This window comes from Rhipicephalus microplus, chromosome 9 (genome assembly GCF_043290135.1).
Source record: "Rhipicephalus microplus isolate Deutch F79 chromosome 9, USDA_Rmic, whole genome shotgun sequence".
NCBI lineage: Eukaryota > Metazoa > Arthropoda > Arachnida > Ixodida > Ixodidae > Rhipicephalus > Rhipicephalus microplus.
In genome coordinates this window covers 89,375,426-89,400,568 of record NC_134708.1, presented here as the reverse complement: position 1 = coordinate 89,400,568, position 25,143 = coordinate 89,375,426, and the positions used below count along the sequence as shown (strand labels likewise).

The following is a 25,143-nucleotide window of genomic DNA, read 5'->3' as shown; positions in this document are numbered from 1 at the left end:
AGATAGCCCTTCGTCGGGTACCCTTGGCTGGCATGTTTTTGCAGAGAGTTTCCCTAGGCAGGATGTGAGGATAAGGGTACATAGGATCCGCAGACTGTGAGGTTTGCCGGCTTTTTGAATAAGTATTATGGGGGCATTTTTTCATTGTTGGAAAAAGTGTCCAGTCTCCCAGAGTTGGTCGTTAATGTATTTACACAGAGTGCTCGAACTGCTCATCGTCCAAATTGGGGAGCCTGGGTTAGGCTATACTGTCTTTTTCGGATGATGACTTTATCTTTAATACTTGTGCGGCAGCAAAAAGCTCTGTCTTAATTTGAGGGGCGTCTAGCGTGTCAGTTTCTATGCCTACATAAGCGTGTTTAGCATACTTTACGCTTGTTGATTACACAAGTATTGATTGATTGATTTGCATTCGGCTAGCCCGAAAGTTCTGCAACCCTTCTTAATTACTAGTTAAGTCTTTGCTCCTTCTATATTTTGAGGCACTCTCTGCCTACAGTCCCACAAATGAAGCAGGTCCGAGTCGACCATGGGGTTTTTTGTAGTTTGTGTACTTTTCTTGGTAGAAGATTTATAAGCCTTTTTAAAACCCAGTGCACATTCTTCCAGGCATTCTGGCGTGTGTATAGCGAATGAGTACTTGTTATATAACGGCCAATCTATTATGGCTGCAAGACAAAGTCCACGTTAGAGTTTGTGAGTGGTAGCTTAGGATAAAATGATTGCTTCCCAGGTTTTGCCAACGCTGGTCTCGAACATTTAGCGAAAAGGTTGTGAAATGCTTATTACGATAAGATTGTCGATAGTAGCGTTTCTTACAAGCAAATGGTTTGAACACAACATCAGCAATAGAAGCAGATAGCTTCAGTTTCTTTTATTTGTTGGCTGGCAACGTAATTGGTTGTAATACCAGTATTGCTCACTGTCGCTGCTATAACGGTGAAGTATTTTAAGCTCGCTAGCGATAAACGTTTCATCTGAAAGCATGAGAAATTCACATGCGTGGACGAACAAGATGTTGGCATTCTGAAGTGTAAACATATATTTCTTGAGCTGTGAGGTTATGAAAGTGTCTCCAACACTCCCTGTGAATGACAGTTTCAATAGAAGAGTTCTTCACTCGAAGCTCATAATAACACGCTGCATCTACAATAAAAAAACGAGATTCACAATTTATTAAGTTCGAACAATTCTAATTTTTATGTACTTACGTATCCACTCAATCAAACTTGTATCTCAACAAAGGCAGCAGTTGCAAAGCAAAATACTTCAGGCCTGCGCCGATGGCGCAGCACAGCCACAGCGAAAGGTAGAAGAGCGGTATTTCAGAGCCGTTTCAAAAACGCATTAGATAACTACTGCAAGCCCACTTGCTTGATAGGCACTAGGGTTTAATAATTAATTTTTAGGTAGTAGGCCGGCATTCAATATGCTATTTTTGTCATTCTTCTGAGAATCATGGTATCCGCTGAACATTTGCAAGGAATTTTGTGCCAATCGTTCATGCAGTGGCAGACGACGATGATGAACTATGGCCCCGCCACGGTGGTCTAGTAGCTGAGGTACTCGGCTGCTGACCTGCAGATCGCGGGTTCTTATCCCGGCTGCGGTGCCTGCATTTCCGATGCAGGCGGAAGTGTTGTAGGCCCATGTGCTCAGATTTGGGTGCACGCTAAAGAACCGCAGCTGGTCGAAATTTCCGGAGCCCTCCACTACGGCGTCGCTAATGATCATATGGTGGTTTTGGGACGTTAATTCCCACATATCACTCAAATAAATCAATCGATGATGAATTATGGCTGAAGTGGATATGCGCCAATATCATTGCGACTGATGCATCTGTGTCAAAAGAAAAGGCTGGGGTTAGAATCTTTTCTCCTTCTTTAGACTGGTATTTTCGATTCGACTCCCTGATTATACTCCTTATTCATTGCACAATTATTGGCAATTGTTCTTGCCCTACGCAAATTGCCCTCAAGCGAATAATTAGCAGTTATCATTAGAAATTCGTTATCAGTGTGTAATGCACTTTCTGCGGCAGCAAATGCAGAGCTGATGAATACGTTTCTGCATTTAGTAGCGAAAAACGTAAAACAACTGCATTTGACATGGGCACCGGGACACCGCGGATAATAATTGAACAAAATGATGGACTCTTTAGCAGCAGTATCTCTGAGTGGGCCCACCATCCCGGTTTTGCCAGATACGGCTTATGTTACAGCGCCAAGGTTCCGAAATGCTTGTCTGCAATGGGGAATAGGTAATTTGGATAGATTTAAAGATTTCGAGCGTTTGAAGTATTGCTGGAATAAACAGTGGTGTGTATCTCACCAGTTAGAGGTCACTTATGCCAGATTGTGCTGTGCAGTTCCACAACTAAATTATTATCTTAACAAAGCTCGACTCAAGGCATCACCGCTGTGCATTTCTTGCAACAAAATTGAAACAATTGAATATTTCATTTTATTCTGTCATCGTTACTCTTATCAGAGAAAAAGATTTTTAGTAGCCCCATCACAAAAGCTAGGAATACAAGTAAATCTACCAGAGTACTTTTATCACTTGGCGGTACTTCATTTGGTTACTGCCACAGGGATATATATATATATATATATATATATATATATATATATATATATATATATATATATATATATATATATATATATATATATATATATATATATATATATATATATATATATATATATATGCTCCACTGTGTTTGATTACATCAACGCCACTAATGGATTACCGGGCTAGTGAACTCTAACCTTTTCAGATCTTTAGTTCATATTTCGTAGCGATGTCTGTCAAAAAACAAGAAATGGTTTGACCGCGTGCTCAGCAAACATTTTTGTTTATTGGTAGTATTATCTCTAAACTAATTTTTCAGATTGGCTTTAATTTCTTTTTAGTTACATTTATGGATCCTGCCGCCTTGTTCTTGGCCCATCTCCCTCTGTGGGTGAGCGCCATTCATCTGAGGTCATCAGCATCAGCATAAGCATCATAAGCGCCACAGTTAATAGGGAAATAAGAACAAGCTTATGTAATGGGTTGGCGCATGGGATCACCCACACGTTTGGCTATTAGCATTGTGAGACGACCGGTTGTTCTGTCGCTGTTTCAAAACGCTTTATACGTCGTATAAAATGCGATTACCTTCTCGACATCGAGTTTACCAACAAGTCAGAAGCACCAGCGTAGCTCGGTGTTAGAATACTGTGCTGACAAGCAGCGGACCCTGTTTCGAGCTCCATTGGTGCTAGTTTTTTTTTCTGAATTCGTGCCGCGATGTGGTTACGGATACCAGCGGTGGCGTCGTGGCGGACAGCTACGCTTGACCCGAGTAGTGATTATACCAGCTTTCGCGGTAAAAGTCGCCTTGGAGGAACGCGATCATATCAATTTGGCCGCGATTGGTTGTTAATCTTGCTTTGGAGAACAACGATAACATTTGATTGCAGAAATGAAGCGGTACTCTGAGTTCCGGTTTTATAGCATAATTAGGATTAGGCAAGCATGGCGAGAACTTTGCCCTAGCCGCCACAGGAATGCACATTGACAAGCTGTTAGTTTGTGAAAACGTGCGACTCAAGGCTTTCGCTGAAGTTCCTTCGGCGTCGTTCAAGCTGGCTGAGTTCGACGTTCAGATTGAAGAGACGACACATTTCCTTGTTTATAAAGAAATGCTCTGAGCTATCAATTTTATTACCAGCATTGTTTTCCTAAATAACGCAAAATAGTAAAGAACCAGCTGCGGCTTAGCTTCGCTATGCAAGAATATACGTACCGTGAGCAATCATGAGTACGACCACACGGACAGCCGCACAGATGGACAAACGCAGGCAGAAATAGGCTAGAGAGCGAGCAATACGATGTAAAGGTGCGCTAGACACATATAGAGTGAGTTCACGCGATTTGAATGCCAGCCCTTGTGGCAGGTCACTGCAGAAGCTCCCAGGCCTTCTCAAGAACGCCAGTTATGTGTCGCGTGACGTCACCGCTCCTTGGGCTTCTGCAGCAAGGCTCTCGTTAAGCCTAGCGACACTGCTCAGCCTGGGCCACTGTAAATTTATGCTACAAAATTACAGGCTGGGTTCTTAAAATGGTTGACATCGGTTCTAGCTTAGGTTAAATATTTATTTCTATTTAGTTCATTTTTGTACAATACAATTGCATTGCCCGCAGTCAGGACTAAAGGAGGTGGTTTGCTCCCTGAAGAAGTCCTGCTCGCGCTGGGCGTAACAGTGGTAGCGCTAAATTGACCTTAACAATATACAATCGAAAAACATCTTTTCAATGAAATATACATCTACCCAAAAGCATCCATCAGCTTGACGCCAGAACTCTGCACTAGAAGATGCCTAGAGCGCATATAATGAATAACGTTTTTATAAACGTGAATTTTTATAAACGCGCAGTCTCTAATCCATGGGAACATTATTTCTCAATTATAAAGGGAAAGTTCACGTTTACTTCTCAACTTTCATCTGTATTGCTAAAAACTGCCGGCGCTTCGCAGTTCGAAAATGTCACATATAGTGTGCAGCGTTGGTAAAACCCTGACAATGAGAAAAATAGCCCCAATACCCTCCGATGGCTATATGTGACCTCAAAGCGTTGCCGCAACCACTTAACCACCGAGCAGGATTGCTGCCATGTCTTTCAAACTATATGCCAAATTGTAACTCCGAAAGAGGTTCGCTTTGTAGTTCATACCTTTTTGCTGCGATTTGGTTTGTAGCACGTTACTATTTTTCATATGCCTACACCTGATGCCCCTGTATGTTATCCCGTTTCATTCACGCTTTTCGTAATATTTACCTGTTTCGTGGTTATAGCTTATTTTCGTCCCCTTTCTTGTCCATTTTGCTGCTTCCATGCCGTTACATTGGTAGTACTACAGCACGAACTAGCCCGATCCAGCACCCTTCTAAGTTCTACTTATAGCCATGCCCCATGAACGGAAGGAAATGCGCAGTGCCGTACGAGGAAATGAATGCGATGTCGAACAGCAATTGTGATGCCCATAGAGCATATTTGAAAAGAAAAAGAAAAACGGGTTATCGAATACCTCGACTTAGTAGCCGGAGCTCCAAAACAGCGCATGAAGAATTTGGAGCCTCATAAACCAACGTTTCCCGAGAAACAGCTTGCATGCCTGAAATTCACAAACAGATCGACTAAATCACTGCGACAAAATTTTACAGGCCACCGATAATATCATCTGGCTGTTTACAGTGAAGGTGAAAAGCTTTTACCAGCCATCTTACAACACACCTTTCTTGGACCAGCTCAACCCCCTGTTCCTCCTGGAATATCCTGGTTTATTGGTTGTGTTACGCGCGGAATTGAGAGGACGGCGATGAGAGAAGGAGTAACACATGTTGAAGCGGTAAGTTCCAACAGTGCTTTTTGAGACGCTGAATAAGAAAATATGAACATAATATTCAGGGTTCCTCACATTTTGATGCGTCAATGAATCAGAATTATTTTCTGGACAATGACAATGACACTGCGCCAACAGAACCCTTGTCCAGCCTGTGGGTGATCGCAGAATAAACAATGAGCCACGTGGTTCCATTTTGGTACACGCGTACAATAAATACAGGCATTCATCAAAAAGATGCCAAGTGCCCTAGATGCGGCTATGCCCGAATAATACACCATCACCTGGCCTCTTTGCATGGTCACGTTCTCTAAGGCACTATTTTGTATTCCTTACGTAGTCATTCGCATATGACATAGAAAGGTAGTAGACAACACCTTCATTACATGACACATGTCATGTTTCAGGGGCGAAGAACTTTATGGCGTGGCTTGTGTGTCCTGTTGTCGTAGCGCGTAACCTGTGGCATATTCCCGCATACCAGTGGCACATACCCGCCCCCAAACACATATCCGCATGTCCACATGTAACGAAAAACGTACCACGGCCTCGTTATCACGTTCTTGGTGTTCACAAAGCGCTGACAGAAATGTGGTAGATACTCAAGTTTATTCATTGAATTGTTTACTGCATGGTGGTAATTGGATATGATGAATATATCAGAAAAAGAACTGAGATGGCGCTACTTGAAGTGTTTACTGGATAAACTGGCGGACAGATGGACGGATGGATGCACGGATGAACAGACAGACAGACACATGAACGGATGGACGGACGAACGGACGCATGCACAGACGGACGCAAGAACGGGCACACGTGCGAATGGACTGACGCATGGACGCACGGACGGAGGGGCGTACGGATGGACGCATGAACGGACGCACGAACAGGTGTACATACGAACAAATGGACGCATGGAAGAAACCGCAAGGATTGACGGATGTTTCATCCTACTCATCATCATTCATTCCGTAGATATGCTGTGATTTTTAAATGCGATAGTCTTTCCTGGGAACCTTCGATGGAAAAATTTTGGTCTGTCTGTTTGTCTGTCTGTCTGTCGGTACATCTGTCTGTTTGTCTGCCTCTAACGATACCTCAAACGGCACCAAACGGCCAACCCAATCCGCAGCGCCCACCAATATTGCTCAAGGTTTAGCGTGTATAGTTGTGCAATTGTCTAGTAAAAAGCAATTATTGCGTATATTTGAGGCGCTATAACCCCACGTTGATGTTTTGTATGTCTGCCTTCATACTAGAAGAATAGAATAAGCACACACAAGTAACTCTAAGGACTGTAGCGTTTATCGCGCCGCGCTGACAGTGCAACGCGATGCCTGAAAAGGTAAGTGTTTCCAACGCTTTTCTACGACGACATGGTGGTGGCCCCTGCTCTTCGCTTTGCGTTCTACACCTTACCACCTCCGAGACCGGCGCGCATCTTTCTCCGCGGGCGCGCACGCCTTCGTTTTCGAAGAAAGCTGCCAGATGGCGCTCGTGTCTAACGTGCCTCTATGTGCTCGTTCGCCTCCGCTACACGCTCGAGGCACTCTAACGCAGAGCCACCAGAGTACAATTCACCAATTTTCTTGCGCAGAACATCAAATAAACGTTTTGTTCATTCTCTTCAGACGCAAGACTATCGTCTTTCGACGAAATTTGCAGTGCAACATGCAGATTCAGGCCACTTTTTTTCTATCACAGCTGCGTATTTCGCTAGCAGTTGCGTGGTGTGTTTCCGCAGTTTTCATAGTTTGTTTGAAAATTGAAGTGTGATATTAGTTCAATCAACCACTTTTTAAGTGCGGTGCCTTTTAGGTCTGCGGGTTGTGTTTAGGTTTTATTATACTCCGATGTTCGCGGCTCGCGCGCATGCCGGCGTTCGTTCCGTCGTGTCTCGTCGGCGATGACACGCGGGGTGCATGTCCACTTTCCAACACAAGAAGACTCGACGCAAAGGCAACAGCCAAAGTAACGCATGCGCAATATTGAGAAGAGTGCACTTTGTTCTGACCGAATCACAGTTGGTAAACACGAGTATGGGCGCTCGGTGCGGATGAGTCCGGCGCGCTCGGCGAGAAATGCAGTACGGAGCCGAGCGACGCCCGAGTGCATCAAGGGCCCTTTGGCTCGTTAGCGTGCGTGGCGTGCGGCAGGAGGATTGTACAGGGCTCCACTTTGATAACGCGATGCCACCGTGACGCACGTGAAAGCGTGTGGGCGCTACGCTGGAGTATATGAGCCGCTTTAGCATGTCGTCATACCTTGGCGTATCACAGGCAAAAGCGCATATGTAATGTACAGTATAGCCCACGGTGGAATTTCAGGCCTCCTCCTTATAGGACTTCCTATTTCTCAAAAAAAAAATGGCAGCAAATCCACGGAGTGAATGATGGGGAGTGGGGCGAAGCATTCGTCCGTCCATTCGTTCTTGCTTCCGTCCGTTCCTGCGTACGTCTGTGTAAGTGTCCATGCGTCCATCCACCCGTCCGTGCGTGCGTCTGTTCGTGCGTCCGTCCCTGCGTTCGTCCATGCATCTGCGCCTGCATCCGTTCATGCGTCCATCCATGCATCTGTCTGTGTGTCCGTTCGTCCATCTATTCAGCACTCCAAGTACCACCATCTCGCATCTTTTCATCATATATTCTCCATATAGAAGCACCGCCACTCAGCGGACATTTCAAGGACTAAACGGGAGGTGGCACATGCACACTTTCTTACGGCTTGCGCTTCTGGTTTACTTCCCACCTTTAACCACCTCGAGTTCATGGTATATACTAGCTCACTGTATTCATGGCTATGCGGCCCAACGCTCGCTAAACCTTCCTAAAACCAAAGAGGTTACGCGCAGCGAGTATAACGTAGCAACCTTTTCCTGTCAGATAGTGCTCGATGTACATGCCAATGGCTGCTAATGGGAAATGAGAGACAGGAGGATTCAGCTTTTAAGTTCTTACGGCTTGCACTTAGTATCTGCTTCCCCCATTTAACCACCTCGAATTCATTCATGGTATATACTAGTTCATTGTATTCATGGCCCTGCGGCTCAACGCTCGCTAAACATTTCTAAAACTAAGGAGGTTACACCCAGCGAGTATAATGTAGCAACCCTTTCTTGTCCGTTAGTGCTCAATGTACATGCCAATGGCTGCTAATGGGGACCGCAGCGTGCGCGTTGACTGAAAGCCGAATGCTCCTGTCTCTCATTCCCCATTAGCAGCCATTGGCATGTACATGGAGCACTATTTTTATTGTTAAACAACGCACAGAAGAAATCTCTCACCGGCACCACCTTGGAGGTCAAATGTTATACCTATTTCGGGTATGTGCCACTGGTGGGTACGTACTACGAGGGATGCCGAAGCCACGCCATAAGGAGCTTCGCCCCTAAAAAAAGGGAGACGCAGTGTTGTCTGGCTAACGCATCGGCAAGGAGTAATGTTACTCAAGGCATACGCGCGAAATGCAGAATGTAGCATTTCACACCAGTTGTCATCGAGGCCGCACCGACGGACGCTGGTCGCGCCTGGTACCAGACGATACCTGCCTCGCGTTTTGCTAACGTAGCATCGCTGTGCCCATATAGCGCGCGCGTCAACGCTACATTGAAGTATATTGGGCTCTTCATGATGCGCTCGCGGCTGTTTGGCTAGCTCTACATATACCAAATTGGGTTTTACGTGACGTCAATGAATGACAAAATATATGACTGGTGCAAACATGATAATCCCGACACTCGTGTCATGTAGGACCATGTCAACATACCACGCTCATAGCGTGCTCGTGGCCGTTTTGCTTGCTCTACATATACTAAAATTAGTATCACTTGACGTGAATAGATGACGAAGGTAAACGTCACATCCAAGCACTATATACATGACATAAAAGTCTTCTATGGCATAATTTGCCTCCACCTCATAACGTTGTGGTGATTTATAGTGGCATATCAACATTTCTCATTCATGCTTCGCATATTATCGATTCCCACTGTACCTGGGATCTGCCAATTTTTCAGTGTTATGGTTTTCTTTCCAATAGAAGAAGAAATCACTTTCAACTCTGCCACCTCATTTTTAATGATGAGCCTAAATGGTTAAGGTGGTGAAGTTGAACAGGTGAATATTTACTGAATGTTGTCTCGTAACAAAGCAGCTTCAATCCACGCGAAGCCATATAAAGCCAAAAGTACGAAGATTAGACAAATCCGTGCACTAACCATCATTCGCATGCTCGCTGAAGCACCGTGCTTCACAGCTCCAATAGAATCTAGTGGCAGAGTTCTCTATAGCGTATGTAAAGGAAACTTTATGGCGTAGTCTAGAGGCGGGATTTCAGATGGCTCATTCGCCGCACGTTTTCACCTTTACCCATGGAGGAAGGAAAGGTAGGAGAGAGCATGCCTAGCCGGCGCGCAACGTGAAAAGTGTGGCGGAAATGACATCACGGCGGCAATATTCACTGGGCACAATGGCGGCCTATGGTTACGTGTTGCGCTGTAGAGCAGCTGCAGCAGTGAGCGACCGCGGCTGGCGGCGGCATGTGTGCCTCCCTATGTCTCGTGCTGAGCCGTGGCGGACAATATCCGTGCTCTGCGCCACGTTATTGGTTACGCAGTGTTCTCCTGGCATTTACTTTACTCTTAGCAACGTTTACAAATCCCTTTGTCCATCACGGGGTTTCAACAGTGCGTCGTGCGGCGGATGACGCGGATGAAGCAGTTAGTGTTCAGCGAAATTGCGTTGGGCACCAAGACAAAGCTGAACGACGACTAACGCCTTGCGAGTTAGTGACGGTTGAGCAGTCCTCCTGCTTGTCACAACGGACGATGCTGTTGAGCCCAGCAAGAAGTCATGAGGATTATGTGCACATACGCAATTTTGTGTTGTGTGTGCAGTAACAACTTGCATGTGCGTATTAAAACACCTTTTCTGTTCCGTTTCGTACACTATCCACCAGCATGGCACGTAGTCTCAACGTAACAGCAACCGCGTTCAAGTGTCACTTGCACCGTGCTAAAAGTTACCATGGTCGCGGAATGCTGACGCCGGTGTTTCACGTGGAACACGGACACAGTGGCCGGACGCTGCTTCGGCCGCGTGGCGGAATGCAATCGTAGAAAGCGCACGGCCGATCGTGTTGTGTGTACAGTTGCTGAATTATTGACGTGAAAACACCTGCCGTTGTCAGTGCATCTAGCTCACGTTCTCTTGTGCTTGCTTTGTTGTCGGCGAGCCGTTACTCCCTGTTATTACTCGGACGAAATAATTTCATCGAAGGTGTCACGCTGGCTCAGAGTGTTGAGCCCCGTTCCATCAGTTTCGGATCGTCACGACACGTGCGCTGCGCAGCTCACGTGCTTTCCGAGCCGGAGAGAGGGTCGTGCATTCTGCTTTACATTCGAATGTAAACAAGAGGGGAGAATTTGCGCAGTCAATATGGCCGACTACCGGCTTCATCGCGGCTTCACAACGAGCGACGTCTGGCCTCTGCTACCTTTCCTTCATCCGTGCCTTTAGCGTTTAGATGTAAAGGCTATGTCAAAGCTCACCAGTGGTGCTGCAATTTCTTACTGCTCTTTCAACGGCATGGCGCTCGCTTTCTTGCACGCATAACAGAAAGGCGCAACGAAGGAACGTTAAACCAAAACGGTTGGTTGCGCCGTTTCATAATCATGAGCCCTTACCAAGTCACGCAACAATCAGCGCTACTGAACGAGACTTTGTCAAGCTCTCGTTTTGTGACAACGAGCCAGAATTCAGTGAACTTCGATATCCACTCGAATTATTAACAGTTTTCAATTTTACAGGAGATGCTCTTAATTGACGAAATATCTGTTCAAAATGCATTTGCTGGTTATTCAGAATCGAACCATCATTACATATAATTATGCCGCAATGTCGGTACGACCCATGGTGTGTAAAAAATGCATCCTCACACAAAACAGTGCAGCTGCATTGAGGCGTCACAAATTATTCCTGAATGGCAATGAGAAATATTGCACCAGCTTTATAATGCAGAATAATATAAAATTTCCATTTATGCGAATTCTAAGAAAAACTTTTCGGTGGTTTGTCTCCCGTCACAGCGTCTGTTTTACATCGCATAAGTCATGACGCTTCATTTTCCAGCCTAATCTCACTGCCGTGCAATTTGCTTTCTATTGAATGTCAATATTTTAGGGCAAACTGAGACATAAAACAGAGTGTAGATGCAACAGCTGCGTTAACGAGGCGTTTCCCCGCTACACTATGCTTAGTTCAAGTACAGCGACGAGCAGGCAGCGCCTGGTAATGGTCTTCTCTTTGGTGCACATAAGACTACTTTTGCGAAAAACTACAAGCTGCTGGACATAGCAACTTGCTGTTCTTTGGTGCATTCAGGCCACTCCTTTTATGGAGAATAAATTCGCAGTCGCTAGGAACCGTTTCTATAATTTCAACCTCGTGCTTTCTGATTGTTGTTAGGTAAATCACCATTAAACACCTGTGAGAAGGTTAGTTGTCAAGCTCAATAAAAAGAGAAAAGTGAGCTCCGCAACTGTCTGCAGCTAAATGTGACACCTCAGAAATAGCTCATGAGGGACTGGGATAAGGAGGGTTTTAGAAAATTGGACCCGGTCGAAGTAGCCCAGGGCGGGGTGTCAATCGGCCTGACCTACATGGTGTCAGGTGCTCGCACACAGAGGGCCGATCGGCGAGAGGCTGCCGTCTGAACAGACGATACAACCGTTCAGCATGACATCCACCAAGAGAGTCCTATGTCATTCTTTTTTGAAGCTTTTATGCATCATGTGTGCAATTATTGTTGATGATTTGTGAAAGGTATTCATCATTCGTTAAAGGCACAATGTCTTTAACAGATACTAATTCTTGCCATCAAACCTGTTTCACTTCAAGGCTTACAATTACGAAGAATTTCTTTGCGCACAGCAGACTAATTTAGGGTATCTATCTATCTATCTATCTATCTATCTATCTATCTATCTATCTATCTATCTATCTATCTATCTATCTATCTGTCTCTCTGTCTATCTATCTATCTATCTACCTATCTACCTATCTATCTATCTACCTATCTACCTATCTATCTATCTATCTATCTATCTATCGAACTATGTTTGGTGTCCTCGTGATCACCCCTTATCATGCGGTAAGCCATACTTAGTCTGAGAGGGAATGATCGTCTGATGAATGTGACGCGCTGGTCATACCATGAATAATGCTACAACCACGTCACGTGCGTCATCAAACGCTTTCCGTCTGTCACATGTGGCACTTACTCGAATACACGGCCGGCTTGCCACTGCTGTCGTGCTAAAAGGTAGCTGTGGGCCTTTGTCAAGCTGCCTCTTTTGGAGAGCAGCTTTTACCTGCAGGTGTCCTTCATCAAACTATTGATGGAACATTAATATTATTATTATTATTATTATTATTATTATTATTATTATTATTATTATTATTATTATTATTATTATTATTATTATTATTATTATTATTATTATATGTGCAACAGGTGGTTGACATTTGATATCAATCCAGGAATGGCGACAACAGACACTTGTGCTTTCAACAAGAGAGTGCTGAGACAAAGCTGACATCGGCAGCATTGACCCGATGAATGCAAACAATACATTTCAAGGTCCCAGCAGGAATCGAACCCAAGCATTCTGCGTGGCAATCAAGTATTCTATTTCGGAGTCACGACAGGTCCTGATTGCTTTGCAAATGGACGCTAATGTTCGTGAGACTTTAATTGTGGTTGCGGTGCTGGTTATCCAGTGAATCAACATTATATATTTATTTTCATGTCAGAACGTTCCCGTCGGCGTAACATCAATTGCAGTTAGGCCTCTTCCATTTAAATTGATTTATTTAGTAGCGCCTAGGGCTGCTATACTCGGAGACAACTTTCTGTCGCAATGAAGGGAAGGCTAAGGGGGACAAAGAGAGTGCGTGCTACTGCTGTAGAATATAGTGCCACAAGTGCTCCCGGGTCCTGATTTCCCGAATGAGAATATTACAAAATAATAACATTATTTTTTACTGCATGCTGTTTATAAAGAGACGCTGCACGCACCGAGGAGATACTCATATCTGTTGTTGCTTTCTGAACAGCCGAATCGAGTTCTGGTGCGTCCGAAAACAACGCAAAGTTTTATGTGCACCTCACAGTCAAATTGTAGTCTTCGTCTCTAGGTAAGTGCACATCATCTTCCATTTATTTCAACAACCTGCTGAAGGTGCTTTTGTCGAGTTTCACTCCCATATAGCTGTGCAGGCAGACGTATCAAATTGTGTGAAGTGGCCGTTATTTGAAACGTGAGCCAAACCGGACTGCTTCGCGAAAAGTACAGAAGTAGTAGCTCCGCCCCTTTAGCTTTCCCTTCATTACCACAGAAAGTTGTCCCCGAGTACATCATGTTGCTGTTGGCTTCGTATGCGCAGCTGTACAAAACTACTAACATAAAACATTAGCGTATGTTCAACTTATGCGTGTGCATACAACATGCGTACATGTATTTTACCTCATATTGTAACTTCTTGCTCGATAAAAAAATCACAGCTTCGCCACAAAGGCGGAGCGATGAACGCAATAGCAACAAACTTGAAGGTCACGCGCAGAATGGCAAGCAGATCGAAACGTGCTCACTTTTCACACACCCAAATAACACAAAGTGTACTAACAGGTACAGATTAACGCCAAAAATTGTATCAGTTGTTACTACGCTGTGTGTGAAAAGCGCGCCCTTTTCGCAAACGGAGACTGTGCAATGCGAGCAGTTACCTTCGTGTGCCCGGTAACTACAACAGAATCGCTCTGGTGAAAGCCCAAGGCATACGATTGTCCCCACCACGAGATCAGCAAGTGCATGCGTGGGCGTACACCCTGCCCCCTCTTGGAGAGGCAAAGTACGCGTGGCAGATGAGAGCGCGCGCCATTGCGTCGTGACGATGTGGCGCCACGCGCGCACTGCGCCATCTCACAGCTGATGCTTGAGGGCTCCATTTCTCGTGTTTTGGCACATTATTAACGAGATCTAACAGATAATAATCCCAAAGAAAGTATAGGGGAGGTTATTAGGCCAATTGTATTGTAAACGTCAAGAAAGAAAAGTTGGTGAAAAAATAACTTGCCGTGGGCAGGATCCGAACCTGTGACCTTCGAATAACGCGTGCGATGCTTTACCACTGAGCTACCACGACAGCTATCCCCCCGCCCCAGCCACAATATTGGGTATCTATGTGAATTTAAACGTGGGAGTGTCAGTCACCGCCACCAGTAGCCATGGCGGCGAGGGTGGCACATCTTTATGAACCTGTTTGCGTCACGTAGCACGTGAGCGTATGACAGCGTACCAATAGTCCCTCGTATACAACCTAAAGGCACTAAGTCCACCCGTACGCGACCCTCGTTAATGAATAAGGGAAACAAGTGTATACTTAAGGGCTCGCTTAACAGTCACGTTCACTCCACATGCTTGGGAAGACATTGGTGCCGAAGGTACGTCAGATCTGCCTATATCTTTTTACTAAGTAGTTTCAATGCTGCTGGCCAGCCCGGCCTTTATGAGGCTCATCGGCTCATTGAGTAAGCATAACAGCATGCTTGAGAATGGGACCTGCGGCTCGAGAAAACTAATAAAATCGATTTAAATACCTAATATAGATTTGCGGACACGAGTATTATGTGATATTAAGACAATGTATTGATGAGGAAAAATAATACAAGTGCACGTTGTTACAATTAGATGCACGAAAAAGAAGCCGATGGGATCAGATTTCGCTAATCCTCCACTGTGGCGCCTCCTGAAATTATATCACAATTTCCGATGCAAAACCCTTAAAGTTATTAAACTTGCAAGATCTTAACCATATAGGTTTAGAGGCCTCTTATGTGTTAAAAATATGCCAGAGAAAATACAAGCCTTGTTTTGTTTTGTGAAGGCCAGCGAATAAGTATATAAATATCAGAACCACTCTAAAAAGTAGTTATATGCTCTAAATTACAGGGCTAGAAGAGACGGACATAAGCAGTTCAGATACCAGAAATGCCGACTGTCATATGAAGATGAGCATTACGGCGGAAAAGACAGGAGGCAAGAAAACTTATCGCCGGATGCCACCGCAAAATGTTACTTATCAAGCTGGTACACGTGGTAGTCTACATGAAAGGTAAGTGCTAAGCCATTTGAATTCATCTTTATAGAGTATAATCAACGGCTGACCCATGCATGCAATACTACTACTATCACTATGCTACGCCCAATCTCATACAAATACCCTCAATGCTATGCCGGTACAAAGCCGCGCATTGATCAAGTTTTCGCGTGCAGTCTCACCATGCCACTAAAGTTTTGAGGAAGAGCTGTTTTCTTTTTTTTTAGCTACAGGCTCCACCTGTGACCATCATGTTGGCAGCGCTTCCGTTGCGCTCGTCGGTTGACATATTAAGCGTGAAGTACGTATGCGTGCCGTACCTAGGGCACTCACATCCATGCGGTCTACATGTCGGGGGTCGAATTCTCCTTGAAGCTGAATGCTAACCCTGTGAATTAGAAAAATAAGTGCAAATTAAAATAAATCTAACAACTAATAAGATAAAAACATACCTTTGTGTTCTGATCAAGAAAGTCCTGTTGAAGAAAATTGCTCGGGGGTCTATAATTCGCATTTGCTCAAACTGACAGCGAATGGCAGTTTGCATAGACGCTCTGACTGTCCATATGCGTTCAGATGTGTTGACAAACTAAAAAGAAACGCCAAAATCAGAAAAAAATTAGGCTGGTATTTTTTATAAATATTTACAATTAGCTCCAATCAGTCTGCGTATGAAACAGTTGTAATATAGTTGAGTTGCCTCATTTAAGATTAGCATATACGCGGGTTTTCTTTTTCCCTGTGTTTTTTTTTTTGCACGAAAAGCCTAATAACTCTGATTTCCATCTATGTCAACTCGCAGTTTTACTTAGCATATGCAACGCTAACAGATCATAGAGAGAAATAAAACTGGCAGCTCAGGAGCTTCTCTCACTATTTCTTTTGTGATTCCTTTGTGTACACGTTCCTTTCAATTGGATGTGCTTAGAAGGCCTTTTGTCGTGCTCAAAACCGAAGCAGATCAGCAGAATGGCTCACAATGTTTGAGAGAGAGAGAGAGAGGGCGCAGAAATACTCCTCATTAAAATGTCAATGTTTTTGTGAGTTAGACTTCATAGTGCGATGTTCTGTAACATAATGTGAGATGTCTTCTCTTGTTTTTTAAGCCAGCATCCTGAGTCATTTGGTATTTTGTTTGTTCAATGAGCGTAGCATTCAGCAATACATACTACAAAACCATTGATGTAAATAACTGCATCTTGCACTGGATTCATGCACACACTTCTGGTACTGTTAACCGTTGTTCGTTTCTCATTCACATGATGCGCTGGTCATGACATCAACAAAGTCCTAAAAATGCGCTTCAGTTGCTACGGAAGACGAAGTTAGGGAGGAGACAAGAATTGATGTGGACAGCGCAAGTGCAACTGAAATTCATATATTGTCTCCTCCCTAACTTCGTTCTCTGCAGCTACTGTAGCGCAATTTTTCAGTCATGAAAAACCAACTAGCTCATTACCTCACTTTTCTCATAAATAATGTCGAAATCTCGTCGCGTACGTCGTCAGACACTTTCCAAAAGCAGTGGCACATATACGGGGTGGGTATATGCCACAGGTTTGGACATTTTACATTTACCCAGTAACGGCGAGAACACACAAGGGCAACCTTAACGCTTGAGCATTAAGGAAAGGGGCCAATAGCAGCGTTGACCCAACAAATGCGAACAATGAATGTCAGTGCCCCAGCAATTTGCGGGGTGATGATATATTCTGCCACAGAGCCATGCCAGGCCTCGGATAGACTTTTGAAGCAGACCCCAATGTTTCCGTAACGTCACTTGTCTTCATAGTACTGGCTATCAAACTCAACGAACATTACACGTGTACTTTAGACGTGCCTGTGGCAGCCGTCATTTTGAGTTAACAGAAATTGCAGTTAGACGCCATTCGCTGAAGTTCATTTGTGTAACAGTGTTGAGGGATACCATGCTTGCGCGCACCAGTGCAAACACCAGCGCTTCATATCTGCGAACCATTTCTGGTGATGGTAATATTCATTCACTTTTGGCACTTTACGCAGCTGTAAAGAACTGCTAATATAAAACATCCGCTGCTGTTTCTGCATGTGCGTGCTCGGATTTGTAAATATATTTAGCGCCACTTCATACCACTTCTCTGAATAAAAAAGCAAGCACATTCATTTTCCATCCGCCGAATTTCTCGTCATTGCATCAGATATTATATACGTTGTCGAAATAAAAAATTAAAGAATTAGGCAAAAGTTGCGGAAGCAAGTATAGGAACACCGTATGACAAATTTAGCCATTGATAGGGCTGCCGCCCTCATTTGCAACATAAAGTATAACTTTACAACCTTACCTCCTGCCTCGTATTTTTTACACATGAGTAAAAGCTCACGAGCGCTGAGGATGAACGCTGCTGGAGCACAGAATGGGCCAGCTACCTCCGTCACACTGACGGCGCATGCGAGTGTATTCAGTCAATGCTTCGCGAGATTAGCGGAATAGAAGGAGCGAAATGCGCATGCGCAGTACGCTAAACAACGAGTAGCGTGTGCACCATACGTGCGCTTTTTTGCATACTTATAGCTACAGTATTTGCGTGGTTAACGTATTGTACGTCAAACTTGGTGGTGGTTTCAGACGCCTGCTTCAAGCTGAATTTAGCGTTAGTAATGATAGACTCACTTCTTTCGTAGGAAACGACTGTGCGAAATAACCTTGCTGGCCTTTAGCTAGCTTCGTTGATCGATTGTTGCGAATAACTTAGCGTTGTTGTTCAGCTTCCTCCTCATTTTGAACCTCTCCAGACTTATTTATAAGATCACTGTAAACATGTGTAGAACAAAATATTTGTGCTTTTGGTTCGTAGTTCAATGTTATTTACTTTTGTTGTTACAAAATAATCACAGCATATCCATGGAGGGAATGATGGTGTGCGGGGCGAACCGTCCATTCATCTGTCCGTGCTTCCGTCCGTTCGTATTTCGGTACTTTCATCCGTCTCTCCAAACGTGCTTTCGTCCGTGTGTCCATCAGTCCGTCCATGCTTCCGTCCATCTGTCTATCTGTCCGTGCTTCCGTCTGTCAATCCAACCGTGCTACCGACAGTCTGTCCATGCACTGTTCCATTCGTTCATGCTTCTGTCCATCAAAAATGGATACGCGTAATGCTTTAGTCGGGCTCTTTCTGTTGCAGCTCTGCTGCTCAGGAGGCGTGTCTTGCACCGGGCCGCCAGACATGCCAAGGTGTTAAATTGGAGAAACCTCCACCTTTCTATTGGCTCAAACAAGTACGAAATACATACGTACCCTGAGTCAAAGTGCCTTTTGCAAACTGGAGAATTCTCTCCAGTTTTCTCTCCAGGTTCTTGGTATGACACGTGCACGCTTTTCTAAATCATCTTTACGGGCAGGTGCACGAAAATGGGAGTTACAGGTCTCTTCAATTTGGCTTATTGCACTGCTTGCAAAAGTTTTGAAAAGTGTCACAGCGGCGCCAGCGGTGCTGTGGGCGCACGGCACCGGTTCAGCAAGTGCAGGTGCAGCCATGACATTAAAGCGAGTAAAGCACAGTGGGTACTGCCAAGTGCAGGAAGAGTTCATGATAGTTATCAAGGTGTTGTTTACCATCGATACACGCGGCATCTATCAATGGCGTTGCTTAACAAAAACACTGCCGCGATGACTGTCTTCATGCCATATAAAAATTGGCATGAGCTTGACTTAGCTGTTCTGGTACGCGTACCCTGAACCACACACAGCTTTGTCTGCTCCAAGTTTGGGAGGAGGAAGGGGCGCACGCCATGCTGCATCTTTTTGCACCTCCTCTTGAGCAAGTGCAGCCTGGCGGAGAACTCGAGCAGCCGCTTGTACCACGACAAAACGAAAGAACCAGTGCAGAGCGTGCGCGTAGCACCAGCTAATTGAGAAGAAAGGTGCTGCATCCGTTGAACAGGTGCCGCCATTGCAACCAAATAAAAGAGACCCTATTTCAACACAGGTCTTGAAGCAGTCCTCGCACCCTCGTACAAAACACCACCTCTGCGTTTTTTTTTTTTTCCCGTCGATGCCATTCTTCACAGCGGTTCAAAAATCGACGACATCCGCTGACACAATCGCCTTCAAGGAATCGGGAAGCAATAGAAAAACAGGCCACACTTTTCTAAGAGCGCTGCTCCGTACGAGGCGCGAGAAACGTATGTTCACAGTGGGCACATGCCAAGGGCGCCCCTGACTGACGCGCCAAGTTTTCCTGCAGTGGCGAGAAGGCGCAATGTGGTCTCGTGAGCCAATGAGAGCGCCACAGCAATCATCACACCTCCCCATTCTAGCCAGCCCACCACCACAAGTCCAGGTGCCATGGCCGTGAATGCACTTTTATGAAGGGTGAGGCGGAGAAAATGTCATGTTTCCCCAACCAGACAGGTAAAAATGTCAAAATGTTAGCCTTCATGTGCCCTATCTCTCAAATAAAATGCTTTTTTTCTCTCTCTATGACAACCAATGCTCGAATAGAAACAGTTTTGACATAGACAATAAAACAACGCTGGCCTGTGAACAGAACGTAGAAAAAAAAATTTCCTAGAATAATGGCGCGCACGTTGTAAGCCTCCACGTGCGTCACCTTCCATGACCTCCGGACGCTTTCACAGACGTGTATGTTGGGTAAACTGGTAAACCTTACACTAATTTGTCAGTATATGATGAAACTGCAGCTGGCATAGATGGTGTGACGTAAGAACCTTTTATTGCCAATTTATTTATTTTTTTACGTAGTATTGAACATTTCTCTATTTTGGGATTGAGGCTGTTAAATTTGAAGCAATACATGCTAATGCAAGTACTATACTTTGAAAAAGTTCACTACGCCGATCACCAAAACAGAGTGGGCATTAAAGATAAAGAAAAGAAAACAAGAACAAGGCCAACTTCTGTGGAAAAGAGTTCTGCAAAGAAGAATGAAAGTACGCTTTTCTTAAACACAGGCTAAAACACGCAAACTGTAAGTGTCTGATTTGCTTGAAGTGAGACGATCACCATGAACTAAAGTTCGAGTGTAACATCGGAAATAATATCTGATAAAACTAGGCAATCATCACGAAAGGCATTCCTGATGTCGTCTTCAAGATTATCAAAATGTACCCATTTGGTTTCAAGAAGTCCTTTCGCATGTTTCAGAGATAGAGCTATTGATTTAGAAATATATGAGAAACTTTTGTTCATTATGAATTTCGTTCGTGTCACGGAGTAATGTTCTTTATGATGTATAAGTTGCCTGACACCACAGCACATGAGATCAACTTCTTGATATTGAACGCCGGTACTGCGTGTGTGTGTGTGTGTGTGTGTGTGTGCGTGTGTGCGTGTGAGCATGTGCGTGTACGTGTGCGCGCGCGCGTGTGTGTGTGTGTGCGTGTGCGTGTGTACGTGTGTGTGCGTGTGCATGTGTTCGTGTGTGTGTGCGTGTGTGCGTGTGCATGTGCGTGTGTGTGTTCGTGTGTGTGTGTGTGCATGTGCGTGTGCGTGTGTGTGTGCGTGTGCATGTGTGTGCTTGCGTGTGTGTGTGTTCGTGCGTGTGTGTGTGTGTGTTCGTGCGCGTGCGTGTGTGCGTGTGCGTGTGTGCATGTGTGTGTGCATGTGCGTGTGCGTGTGCGTGTGTGTGCTTGCGTGTGTGTGTGTGTGCGTGTGCATGTGTGTGCTTGCGTGTGCGTGTGTGTGTGTGCGTGCGTGTGTGTGTGTGCGTGCGTGTGTGTGTGTGCGTGTGTCTGTGTGTGCGTGTGTGTCTGTTCGTGCGTGTGTGTGTGTTCGTGCGCGTGTGTGTGTGCGTGTGCGTGTGTGTGCCTGCGTGTGAGTGTGTGTGTGTGTGTGTGCATGTGTGTGGGGGGGGGATTTAGCGACTATGCATGGCCTGAGTGTCCCCAGATTTTGTGCCTCTCCCGTGAGATGCAGTTCTCATGTATAAATATTTTTTTGCTGATTCATGCAGGAAGCAATCAACTGAACTCTTGCGTCATCAATGAAGCTGTGAATGGTCTTTTGGGAATGGTGAACAGTTGTTCCCGGTGGCCACGCTTTTCTTCGTTTGCCGTGCACAGTTTTGCGGCATTCTGGGCTTAGTTTTGAAGCGCTTGGCTTAAAACTTCAGTGCTGTTGGTTTAATGGGATTTGCCTTCTTTTCTTTCACTTTTTGTGGCGTTTTGCATGTTTCTTTCTTCTTGTCTATTCCCAAATGCTGGGTAATCAAGCATTGAATACAGCGTATTTGGAATAAAAAAAGAACGAGGACTCAATTGTTCTCTTGAATTTCATCTGCTAGAACTCTGTCAAAAGAAAATACACAGTAACAATGAAGTACTTGCATAAGAATTGCGATTTCCATTATCTAACTGTCGCGTGACACGATCAGCATAGAAGAAACAGAGGATGAAACAGTTCAAAAAGTTTCTGATACATCTCACTGAAATTTCGTCCGGACGAAGAAGAAACATTCGCGAAATACTCCGAAGGTGCCCCACAAAAGCTACGGATAGTCGGAGTGAATTACCCACGAAAAATGCTCCCGAAATTTCGCGTAATCATTTCGGCCAGCCGGAGTGAATGGCCGGTAAAAAATGCTCCGGCGGCACTACGCAATTATTCCGGCTGGCCGGAATGAAATATCAGTGAGAAATGCTCCAGATGTGCCACGTAATCGGTCTGGTCAGGCGGAGTAAACACTTTGTTCCAGAAGTTCGGAGCAAAAAATACTACGATAAGGGGTTTGTTAGAGGACAAGCGTTATCTTCCGACGTTGGAGTCATTTTTCACACCGTGGTCTTCCTTGCGCCGGAGTGAACATACAGTGAAAAAATTTGGCAGATCCCACGTTCCTGGGAATCGACGTTATGCGAAGCGTGTGGAGGAAAGCTGACCATGTTGCAATTTTTTTTACTGCGACATGGCATGAAATGACGCTAAATATATGTACGAATGTTGCACGCACACACATACGTTGAATAGTTGCAAATGTTTAAATAACCAGTTGCCCGCACTTGCGCAGCGATGCCAACTATAACATGCGTATTAACAACACCAGAAGCTGATATTGAACGCTGATGTTCCCGATGATGCTGGCCCTGGACACTGCTACACAGGTGAGCTCAAGCGCATGGCAGCTAACCACAATTGACGTTCACCCGAAGTGAAAACTGTATCAAAGGAGTACATATGCAGTGTTAATAAAATTCAGTTGGCAGCACTGCAACCACTGTTGACGTTTCACGAAGATTAACGTCTATTTGAAAAGTCATTTCGTAACCGGGCGTAGCTCTGTGGTAAAACGCTTCATTGCCATGCAGAATGCCTGGGTTCGATTCAGGCTGGGACCCTAACATTTATTCTTTGCATTCTTCGGGTCGACGCTTCCGATGTCGGGTATTTCTTTACACTCGCGCGTTAAAATTACTCCTGCGTGTTCTATTCGTTCCTCGGCAGATACTAAGTGCCAATCACCTGTTGCACATACCCGCATACAAGCGGAACATACCCTCCCATGGGTATGTGTCACTGCCTGGCGGGAAGTGTTTGATGACGTACGCGACGGCATTGTGACATTATTCATGTCTTGACCAGCGCGTCATATTTATGAAACCATTTTAACCTCCCAAGCTAATTTTGGTTCACACAACAAGTTAGGGGGGTGATCACGAGAGCACGCAAACCTAAGCGGCTAAATAGATAGATAGATAGATAGATAGATAGATACGCTCAAAGTCAGCGAAGTTCGCTAAAAAATGCTTCGAGTTAAACCGCCATGCCTGCGCGAAACCCGCACCACAGTCACTGCGTAAGCTAGAAGAGCGGCTTTTCAGAGCCTTTTGTGAACACTCATTTGGTAACTGCTGCAAGCACACTTGCTTGATAGCCTCCACTGCGTTAATATTAAAAAAATCGAGTAGTAGGCTGGCATTCACTAAGCTATTTTTGGTCATTCATTTTAGAAACATGTTCCGCTAAACTATTGCGAGGAATTTTGCGCCAATTGTCCATGCAGGGCCTGACGACGATGAGGAAATATGCCCGAAGTGGGCATGTGCCACAGTCAATAGCTGAACAAAACAAGCTTGTGTAATAGGTCGGAGCATGGGACAACCTACTCGCCACGCTATTTGCATTGCGCGTTGACTGCATGCTCTTCCGCTGTTTTCAAACCCTTTACAAGTCGTACTAACGTGATTTCTTTTCCGACATCAAGCCTGCATAAGGCAAGTTTGTCAACACGTCTAAGCGCTGGTGTAGCTTAGTGCCAATAAAGAAAGAAAAGAGCTGGTGTACCTCAGTGGTCAATAAAGAGCTGGTGTAGCTCAGTGGTAGGATACTGGGCTAGCAGCCAACAGACCCGCGTGCGCGCCCCGGTGTTTTACTGGTGAAAGTTATTTTTTTCTAAATTCGCACGATGTGGTTACGGACACCGGCGGTGGCGGCGGCCGCGGCGGCGGCAGCGGACAACTACGGCGCTGTGCGAGAACCGAGTTCTGATCTCGTAAGAGCTTTTGCTGAAGAATATTCTGGAGACATTAGACAGCCACTACAGCCAGCCGGTGTGATATATCAGTGATAATCGCCCCCGCGGCACACCGAAATAACTCCTGTTGACCAGAGTCAAATATTAGGGAAAGGTACACCGGCTGCTCTAAGTTATTACTCCGGCCAGCAGAAGTAAAAATTACTTAAAACAGGGGGTTGCTAAGGAACAGGTATTTTACTCCCTTTTGCGAGTATTGTTTTTCTACAACAGTGTATGGAGGGGGAAAGGGAGCTCAACATCAATTGTGGTGTCAGTGCCAATTAGCGATTTACCTTTGTTTCAATGAAAAAAAAAAAACTTAAGACATGTTCTTGTGTTAGGCAGGCGTCATAAGAGCTTAACGTCAGTTGTGCTGGAAGTGTTGGGTCTGCTTTTACAGAAACATAAGAAACAGTATTTGTATATATATGATTCAACAAGCTATACTGAATTGTTGCTCAAACTCAGAAAAATACACTCATTGAAAGGAGAATGTGATATTTAGGCCATCACCCCATAAAGTGCAGTTGGCTTCGATAATACTGACTTATATCCTATAGAATTGGTGCTCACGTTAAGAAATTTATTATTTACTCGTTTAGTGCCCATGTATTCCACGTCCTTATTTACGCCACAATGTGGATACAGGCACTGCATTTGTTCAGACACGTCGTTTCGTTGGGAGCCAAAAAAATTCAGCACAGTCGTTTCTTGGCGACTGCTTCACATAAAATTCAATTTTAAGACACTGATTCTGGTGAACTCTTTTTAAAAATAACTCGCTGTTTTCAGGTGAAAGCACCTGCTTGAGCCATGTAAAGGGCGCCATTCAAATGAAGCGGAAAAAATAATAACTTACATGCTTCATCGAATATCTGTGTCGACGACGTGTCGGCAGACAGCGACGGATTGTATTCGTTTCACCGGCAATGTAAAACAAAATCATTGGCACAAGAATCTTTTTGTACATGGCAGTATAGTGGTAGGTCTGAGTATGACTGGACGCATAAGTGAAGTAGAAGTGTCAATGCAACGGACATCGGTAGGCTATTCTGCTGCACTTCTACTACAATAGAATCAC

The 25,143-nt window shown here is 44.8% G+C and overlaps 1 protein-coding gene across 1 annotated transcript; it reads right to left on the bottom strand.

The window, feature by feature from the left end:
• Positions 1-886: 886 nt before the first annotated feature.
• LOC119163155 (uncharacterized) lies at positions 887-25,143 on the bottom strand. The gene is made up of 5 exons (XM_037415097.2): positions 24,922-25,143; positions 16,005-16,141; positions 15,873-15,940; positions 5,081-5,167; positions 887-1,146 (listed from the first exon to the last, which is right to left on the bottom strand). Exons 1-5 carry the CDS (start codon positions 25,030-25,032, stop codon positions 995-997), a joined length of 555 nt encoding a protein of 184 aa, XP_037270994.2. The 5' UTR covers positions 25,033-25,143; the 3' UTR covers positions 887-994.